The sequence below is a fragment of the Erpetoichthys calabaricus genome, chromosome 1 (assembly GCF_900747795.2).
Source record: "Erpetoichthys calabaricus chromosome 1, fErpCal1.3, whole genome shotgun sequence".
In the NCBI taxonomy this organism is placed as follows: Eukaryota; Metazoa; Chordata; class Cladistia; order Polypteriformes; family Polypteridae; genus Erpetoichthys; species Erpetoichthys calabaricus.
Genome location: NC_041394.2, coordinates 125510356 through 125520695, shown reverse-complemented (window position 1 = coordinate 125520695; position 10340 = coordinate 125510356). Strand labels below are relative to the sequence as shown.

Genomic DNA, 10340 nt, shown 5'->3' with positions numbered 1-10340 from the left:
AGTATTACATTTAAGGATGGACCTGGGCTTTTTAATAAAGGGACAATTCCTTAAAATCCATTCAAAAAGGTAAGATAGATAGATAGATAGATAGATAGATAGATAGATAGATAGATAGATAGATAGATAGATAGATAGATAGATAGATAGATAGATAGATAGATAGAACTTTATTTATCCCCACTGAAAAATATACAGAAACACAATACATTAATAAATATTATTATATTATGACAAATAACAGATCCCCTCTTATATACACACCAGAATGACTAAAAAAGAAATAAAAACATCTGTCTTGGCTAAAGATAAAAAGAGCAGTCAAAGCAGTGAGTCATTATAAAGTACTCTATTAAGAAAGGAGTTTATTAAGTTTATTACATGAGAGTAGGCGTAGCTCTAAATAAACATTTCTCAAGGGGGAGTTCACAAGTTTACTTTTTTAATTTCATCACGTAAATAGCACAGCACACTGAATCTGATTTGGCTACTTTTTTGTATTTCAATACTTTGATTTTGGAGAAAGTACTTCTTGTGAAAGTGACTTATTTGGGTCATTATAGAAATATGTATTTTTTTGTTGTTCCAGTGTCTGTAAATGGCAGGACCTGGTATCATAATAAATGTCTTTTTTCATATGGCAATACCACAAAATTAATAAATATAATACCACAATAGCTATTTATTAATGTAGTGTTACCCCACTTTCAGTATCTCCACAGCAACTATATTTTGCAAGCTCAGATTTATAAACAGCATTTAAATAGCTTTTCAAACAATTGATATTTGCTGGTTTCTGAAGCACAAAGAAACAAAAAGTACCAGGAAAACATTTTTGATTAGTTTTTATTCAATGCCAGAGAAAGGAGAAAACTATCCCCATCAATAAACAGATTTACAGAAACAAGAGCATAGGTTGGGAAATACTGAACACACTAACTATTGTACAGTCTGGTATATTAGATCTCATATTGTATTCAAAATAAGAAATATAAATGAATAAAATATCTTGCATGGTCCATTGGCTTGTCAATCCCAAATATAAAATTGTGCTCTGACCTTGGAATTCCTGTTGCCAGCAATTTGATTCAAAGCTGCTCTCCTTCATAAGTAAAGAAAATGAAAGACTTACTTCACCATCAAACAATGACAGGCATCTGTTTTCTGCTTGGCAAAAACAAATAATTTTTTTCTCACATGAATGAATACCAATGCTGCTGTGTCAACCACTTGTATAATGTTGTTTTATTATGTTAATTTCTTTCTTTTACATTTGTAATATGAACATTGACATAATAGAATTAATGTTGAACTTTTGCTATGGATAAGCATATCTGTTCTTAACTAGAGAAAGCTTTTGGTCTTTGCACGTGCATAGTAATGTGGTAGTCGGCACTTGCCTGTATCTTGGACATATACTTTGCCTGTAATGAGAAATTTTCATTTTGTTGAAGATAAAAATAAGAATACTGTAACATATTGTTCTGTTTGAAATTTCACAGAATGATATTTATTTTTCTTTAAAGGAGTACTCCACCCAAACATGATATTTTTGTGTATGTTACCCCAATTGTAGTGATGGCTGAAGAAAAACATGAATCTCATGTTTTATTGCAGGATGAGGGAAAACAGTTTATGATATAATGGACTGTAATGGTGACCTGTTCTGTTCAACTGTAAACAATGTGAAAAATGTCCATGGAAAAAAAGGAAAAAATTCTTGTTACTTGTGTCGCATAATTCATATATTTGTTACCCAGTAAAATGCTCAAAACATGCAAATATTTTTAATAAATTATTAATACTTCTTGAAAAATCAATGTAGAAGGTAAACCGGAAAGGTGCATTCCCATAATTTTATGCTTTTGCATTGAAGACCTGCCTCTCCCCCTCATTCATTGGTCAAGACTCCTGTCTTCAATTCAAAAGCACAGAATTATGAGAATGCACCATTCCTGCTTACCTGTAACATGTAGATTTTTTGTAGACATTTTAATATTGTTTGTTCATGTTTAATGCTGGACACCATCCACTTCCATTAAAGAAATAACTTTGTTAGCTCCATTACGCATGAAAACACAAGATTCCAATTTTTTTCTTGGCCATCACTATAAACCACATGGCATAAAAAACATTTTTTAAAAATCATTTTTGGGTGGAATATTTTTTAAAAATATTATGCCAAATGCCAGATAATTATTTGTGTCGTTATTAATTTTTTAGCTTTATATTTGTGGCATCATTGTGTCACCATTTTGTTTGCTCTTTTCTGTGGACACCACCATTTTCAGCATTTTTTTTTTAAATGCGTTCTGCCATGTTGTTTTTGGTAAAGGTACCTTTTACTAGTCATGTGTACCGATGATGATGATGATGAAGCATCTTCAGTCTACTCCTATAATAAATGTTGTCACGCTTGGGATAAAATCAAGAGAATGACCTGACAAAGTCTTATACTAGAGTAAATCAGAATCAAAGAATAATTGGGGCTTAGTTCAGTTATGATTTTTGAGTTTAATTTGATTACTAAGTCCAACTGAATTTCTGAATATCAAAAAAAAAACTAATTTGTCTATTGATAAAAATGTATATTTCAAGTCCATTTGGACGTGTTCTTGTTCAAAAGAACTCAACAGCTTACTTAAGTAATTTTTAATCACATTCTCTTGTGCTGAAGCTTACTTTAAATATCTTGAATTGGCAGCTGCAGAAGAGGAGTGTGCTGTAGGAATGAAATTAATTTCATGGAATGTTTCATTACAACATTTAAATAAGAGAGAAGAAATAAGCCATGTTATGTTACAGCCAAAGTTCCTTATTGACATTAAAAATTATTCAGTAGAACAAAGTCTTTACTCCTGTACCTGAATTTCTAGAATTGAATGCCCAATGCCCCTGGACTCTTTCTTGGCTCTAGTGGGCAGACGGTACACATACCACCTTTGTTGTATCTCTGACACTTTTTAAAAAGCTCATTATTCCTGAACCTCCTGTTCCCCTTTCCTCTAAAGCAGAAGGGGCCTTCAACAGGATCTCATCATTACTGATGCCCTTCTTCCTTATGTCACGAGCTTTAGCTGCTGGTACAAGTATGAAATTGCTCACTATTATAATATGCTGGTTCCTTAGCTTTACAAGTTGGGAAACACAGTTGTTGAAGGCCTCTTGAAGTTTTGGTTTCCTGCTGTCCACAATATATTGTTGTAAAGATGGGCTGGAGGCAATATCCTGTATTAGCTGTCTGTGAGATGGTGGCATGTAATCCTGCATCCTATTCAAAAAATTCCCTGTTGAAAATATATAACAATTTCAAAAATAAAGAAAGAAATCTTATTCAAGTATGCAGCAAAAATTAACACTGGAAAAAAACATCCTTTTCCACAGAAAACCAGAGATGCTAGTGCACCATGCTGAGTACAACCAGTTGCACACACACATTCACTTGAGCAGTTTAGAATCACCAGTCGGCCTGACACCATTGTCTGTAGATTGTGGGAGGTCACTGCTTTTTGTATCACCCATAGACACAGTCAAGACACTAGTTTGAAATGATATCCTTTTAGAAATAGCAGTGACATCTGCATTGAAAAATATTTAATTTACAACTGATATTAAATATCATATCATATAAAGTATCACATATAGTATCATATAAAAAGGGCAAAGAAAAATGAAGGTTTGGATGAGAAAATCCATTGTGTTTTTTATAGCTATTGCTGGAAATGAACATAAACTACTAAAGGAGAGACTTACCTTTCCTTGGTGAATAAGATGAGTGTAATGACTGTATATGAGATCAGACTAAAAGTTAGCTGAAGTGTGCTGTCCATTTTTAATGAAAATGCCAAAGCAATTCCTACTATTTTATTTAAACAGAGTACATACAAGGGGGGACTCAAAACTTCCCATAATCAGTCAATACAGCAGGAGTAGTGTATGCTTCCGAGTATTGTATGCCTAAAAGTCTGGTTAAGCAGTCCGACGAGTGTCATGGTTCTGAGTTGATTGAGGGCATGTTTCTGTTATTTACTCTACAATTACACAGATACTGTAACTTTGTAGATTTTTTTTCCTCCAATTCACCATGACATATTTTCAAGAGACAATGATGACCATGCTTTTCAACATTAACAGAAGTTTTTTTCATAAAGGGTTTCATCCCCATGAACAGACTGCGAATCAGTGACATTACATTGAACTGCTGAGGCGTCTACTGGAAAGCATCAGGAAAAAAAAACATCTGGAGAAATGGTGGATGCAAAACTGAATGTTGCATAATGGCACCTCACTTGCAAACACGGTGTTGTCAGTCATGGAGTTTTTGACCAAAAAATATGGTTGTTGCTTCACACTCCCCATATCCACCAGATCTAACTCCCTGTGTCTTCTTTTTGTTTCCAAAATTAAGACTGAGACTGAAGTGAAGTGAAGAAGAAAAACCAGCGAAAAGCACTCAGTAACAAAGGATGAGTACAGAAAATGTTTCCAGGAATGGGAGATGTGCTAGGACAAGTGTATTACATCTCTAGGAGTGTATTTTAAATTGCTATACATTTTAAAATAAAGTTTTCTATAACAATACCAGGAATATTTGGGTCCCGTCTTGTATGCTTTACCTAATGGTAGAAACCTAATGAGTAAAGAGAGTTATAGTTTTGAGGCACTGAACATGTAGATGTTTTCTAAATCATTGATCTTCCTCCTGAAGGTAAAGATTTCAATGCCATTTTGAGATTGCACTGCTCAGAGTGAACTCCTATGACTTTTTCATGAGCAGAACACAAATACTTTTCTGAAAAGTGTAAAATGATCCGAACCATATCCAGTACAAAGACAGAGCTGTAGTCATTCAAGAAAGAGTCTTCAACACAGCAGTAAAGTAACGTTTCTAATGTTAAGAATGTGCAAAGATCAATGACTAATGCTCAGACTTAAGTTTCCTAATCACACAGTGATAAGGCTTAAAGATTAAGTCAGCAGGGATTTAGAGGATGTGAATAACACTGCACAACAAAGTTTTTGCTTCTTGCACACTGTTGGGTGTTTCGTATAGATTTTTGGGTGCTGATCACGAATATCACATCATCACGTACCGTTTCAGAGAAATCAGTTTTGTCATGATTTTTCTTATATTTGTATCCAAACATTTTCGCTCCCGTAAGTGACTTATCAACAACAGTTTGAGCAGCCTGGGCATGTCCAGGCATGGAATCAGGCCAGGATGGAAGTTGTTCTGTCCGAAGTGGACATCCTGGGCAGGTCTGAACGAGCTTGACGCGGTCTCAGCATGCTATAAAGGTGGTTTGCATACACCGATCCTGCTCATTTGGTTAATATAGATAGCCAGTGTGTATATATAGTATCAGTATAGTAAAGTATAGTATCTGTAGCAATATAACAGTAAGTAAGCTTGATGCTATAGACGTTTTGGTGTCGGGCGATATGTCTCATCAATGTCGTAACAGCTGCGATACATTCTGCTATATCTGTGGCGAATATACACTTGCGCCTCAGAGACGTTGGATGACTGCTCTTGTGAAGAAAGCTTATCATCTGTATTTCGGCTGCAAAATTGGTGATCAAGACAAGGAATGGGTGCCTCACATTTGCTGTGTGACATGTGGTCTCAGTCTGAGAGCCTGGCTCAGAGGCACTCAAAAGACAATGCCGTTTGCTGTTTCGATGATATGGCGAGAACAGAAAGACCATGTGATGGACTGTTACTTCTGTTTGACTAATGTGTCTGGTTTCTCTGCCAAAAACAAGACATCAATTGAATATCCTAATCTGCCTCCAGCAATGAGACCTGTGCCACATGACGACAGCCTTCCAATTCCAAAACCACCAGAGGATTGGACCTTAGATAAACCAGTTGAAGAAACTGCAATGCAGGGTACTGACAGTGACATTGACCCGGATTTTGAACTGTGCTCATCAGGCGATCCACATCTGATAACACATTCCGAATTGAACGATTTGGTCAGATTTGGGTCTGTCAAAAGCAAAAGCCGAGCTGCTGGGTTTGAGACTGCTGGAATGGTGTTTGCTGTCACCAGGTAGGAAAATTTCTGTGTTTCAAGGCCGACATCATGATATAACCAAATTTTTTGCACAAGTCGACAGTCTCTGTTTCTGTTGTGACATTGAAGGATTCTTCTCAGCCTTGCGTTGTGATCACAACCCGGAAGAGTAGCGTCTCTTCATTGATTCGTCAATGTTAAGCCTGAGAGCTGTTCTGCTACACAATGACAATGTTTATCCTTCAGTACCTGTTGGCTATGCAGCACACATGAAAGAAACGTATGAGAATATGGAACTCTTGCTGAAGCACGTCCAGTATAGCAGGTACAACTGGAATATCTGTGGAGATCTTAAAGTTGTTTCTCTATTACTAGGACTGCAGCTCGGCTATACAAAGTACTGTTGTTTCATCTGTGAATGGGATAGCCGTGCCAAAGAGTCGCACTATTCTCGACAGAACTGGTCACTCCATAAAAAATTAGTTCCAGGACAGAAAAATGTGGCACATGAATCGCTTGTCAACCCGGCAAAGATATTTTTTGCCTCCTCTTCACATAAAACTGGGACTCATGAAGAATTTTGTGAAAGCACTGAACAAGGAAGGAGAAGGTTTTTATTGTTTAAGACAGATGTTCCCAAGAATAACTGACGCCAAGATCAAAGAGGGCATTTTTGTTGGTCCTCAGATCAGACATGTTATGAGTGGCAAGCGGTTTGAAGATCTGTTAGTTGGGCTGGAAAAAATTGCCTGGAAAGCCTTCAAAGATGTTGTTGACAATTTTCTGAGCAATTACAGAGCCCCAAACTACATTCAGCTGGTAGACAAACTTCTCAAAGAATACAAGACAACGAACTGCCACATGTCACTCAAGATTCATTTCCTCCATTCACACTTGGACTTCTTCCCCATAAATCTCGGTGCTGTCAGTGACGAACATGGTGAAAGGTTTCACCAGGACATTGCTACGATGGAAAAATGATACCAGGGCAACTGGAATCCGTCAATGCTTGCTGACTACTGTTGGACACTGCAACGTGATGCACCAGACATTGAATAGAAAAGAAAATCAGGAGCAAAACACTTTTAATTCTGTTGAATTTAATAGCTTATGCAAAACGTAAACGTGACTAAATATGTTATTGTCAGTAAACATGTAAATGTCTATTTCTCAGAGTTCCTACATGATGCAGTAAAACCGTATGTACTGCGGCAACATTTTTGAATTCTTTACAATGTTCTACTGTGTCATCTACTCTTTGTCTTTTATTTCCGGCCCCGGGCATGGTTAAATCTCTTGGCACAAAGTCTTGTCTCGCGGGACATGAAAGTATCTTTCTGAAAAAGTCACGTCTCATCCCAGGATTTTTTTATTATAATAGAGAGATGTAAAATTTGCTTTGTTTTACTGGGTGTGTAAACTAACTTGTCTGTTCATGTATGTAAATGAGGCATGGTTTAATTGTTTCCATCATATATATACTCACTCACTCATCAATGAAAACACTATTTCCTGTTTAGTTAAAAAGCTGAAATTTGGATGGATGGTACATCTAGGGAAGTAGATATCCACTAAAAAGGACATTTTGATTTATCAGTATTCAGGGGTAACCCCAGACACAAAATAGGAAAGCTAAATATCCCAATATCTAAAAAATGCTTTGACTAATCAGATTGAAATTTGGTGACTTTAAAGAAAAGAGAAAATTAGCTGACCTGTGCTTTTTTAAATTTTATTTGTCAATAATAATGCTTTTAACAACTGGACTTTTTTTGTTAACACACCTCATAATTTTTTCTGCTTAGCACAGACACATGCCAGGTGAGCTGGTCATGAGGTGGCTTGTTTTGTGTCTCACTATTATTTGGCTGCTAATTAAAAAAAAAGAAACAACAAAGGGCCCTGAGTCAAGTTAATTCAAATTAAGGCAAAAGAAGCTAATTAGCAACAAAAAATGGTCACTAATTAAGAAGATGGTTAGAATGAAAACCTGTAGACACTGCAGCCCTCCAGGACCGAAGTTCAACACCTGTGGTGTGGACAGACAAGTGAATAAACAAGGTGTTGATTCAAGGGAAAGAGACAGAATGATATGTAGTGTGGCTTCTGAAGTGGAAGAATGAAAGTTCTTAGAAGCTGAAGTAAGATGTGGTTACACACTCAAGGTGTCCTGTACACCTCGAGACCAGCTGCCAGCAAGGGAGAGAGAAATGCAGGAGGAGCTGGATTCCCCAAACAATAAGCTATGATTGACGGTGATCGCACTGCTCAGAAGAGAAAGGGGATGGACACTGCATATAGTGCACAAGTGTAACATCAAGGGGAACCCAGAAAACCCTTTGTTCAATTTAGTATACCCTAAAATGCATGCTCGTAATTTACCAACACAGACAGAATATTGCCCACAAATCCCATATAATGTTATATTTACACCTTTGCATAAGGTATGAAAGAGTCTGCACTGTACATGTAGTTCATGATATCTCTTTTCTATAAATTGCCATTTGTGACATTCATAATTCATTTTTCACAATACATACAGCAAATACTGAAACGTTTACACTGTGCACTGAAATGGTTACACTGTCTGTTGTGGTATTTAACAGACTTTATTCACTTTGTCAGTGTTTTTTTCCTCAGATTGCAACAATACATACAACATACTTTATGTTTATATTTCGTCTCATACACTACGAGCATTTAGTAACTTGACTGTAACAGATCTGTAACAGCTAAAAAAATCAAGAAGGCTGTGAATTTGTGGGCATTATGCCGTAAACTTCTTGCTGTGCAACATCTAGTTGTGAGCATCAGCCGCTCCAACTCATGCTGTGGTGTGATGTTCTGAAAATCTCATGACATACAGTATATTATTCTCCTCTATAACACAAAAAAATTGAAGGTTGAACATACAACTGATGAAAAAAAAAGTAATGCTTGAGTGAATGATGTAAACAAATGTAAATTATTAACATACGGTAATAATAAGAACACTAAGCATCATAATCATTAACCATTCATTTTCTAAACCTACTATATCCTGAGCAGAGAAGCTGGAACCTATTCCAGCAAGCACAGGGCACAAGGCAGATGGACATAAATACTCAAAATTCCTATTATTCAACTAAATTACCTGTTTGAATTCAGAAGAATACAGTTTCCTGAAAAATTGCGTATTGCAATGATCATCAACAGAAGCTAATGTCAGTTACTAGGAAAAGCAGGAACTGATCTACGTCAGGAATGTTTTACTCATGGATAACCGTATGTAGCACATTCAAGACTAAGACACTCCATTGAACTAATAATATTAGCCCCTGGCAAAATAATAAAAAATAAAAAAAATGCAAATATCATGCAAGCTATACTTAGTGAAGAGATCTATACAGAAATAATTTGAAATTTAATCATTAGCAAACTGCTATACAGAAGATACTTAATTGGTTATTTCTAAACATAAGTGCCAATTCACGCATTTTATAGAGGCTGTAGGTGTTCGCTAAGTCTTGGCACTGACAGTGCTTTTATTTCCTATTGTTTTTGTCTTGCCATGAACTATGTTTTTATTTTCACTTTTGGCAAAGTAAATAAAATAACATAAAAAAACCATCAATTCAATTTAAGGTAATGGGAATCACAGTTATACCTAAATCACTTTGCACAAGGCGGGAAACAGCCGTGGATGGAATGTCAGTCCATCATAGTGCTTTTAATTAATGTATTCATTTCAATTAATCTTAATTTATTGTAACATTGCATACATACTTCCATTTAAAAGCTCAGAGTGTTTTAATCATTTATGAAATATAGTTAAAACAAAACAATGCAGCATAGTGGTTAGAGAATTGACCTAAGTTTGACTTTCAGCATGGTGACTGTATATCCCCTTTGTCTGCACAGACATCACCAGCTATATCAATCTTCTTTCATTTCCAGAAGAATTGTAGGATTTTCCACATATAAAACTGGCTTGACATTGGGAATACTGGTGTGTTGGTGAGAGACACTGTGGTTCATCATACCTTATAAAACAACATGCAATATGTACCTACAACTCAACACTATATGTAAATATACAGTACACACATATATGTAGATAGCGTAGGGCTGTGTCAGTGTGCATCTGCAAGTAAAAAAAGGTTAAAGATTATTTCCACATTGAAAAGGAAACACTAAAAATGATAATGTTTTGGTCTAAGGCCTTCATCAGATGTGCAACTGGAAAAGAAAGAGCAGGTAACATATATAGAATGGAACAAAGCCAGGGCAGATGAAAGAAGAAGGTGAGAGTAGGTATGAAAATGCTGCCATTAGAAAAGA

General features: G+C 36.0%; 1 protein-coding gene across 2 annotated transcripts in view; it reads right to left on the bottom strand.

The window, feature by feature from the left end:
* Positions 1–828: 828 nt before the first annotated feature.
* Positions 829–10340, bottom strand: part of ido1 (indoleamine 2,3-dioxygenase 1) — a 59360-nt gene continuing 49848 nt past the window's right edge. For both annotated transcript variants that reach the window (XM_028806023.2, XM_051933323.1), the window contains one exon: positions 829–3287. In XM_028806023.2, the coding sequence (XP_028661856.2) occupies positions 2914–3287 (374 nt within the window). In that variant the 3' untranslated portion in view covers positions 829–2913. The remainder of the gene's footprint in view (positions 3288–10340) is intronic.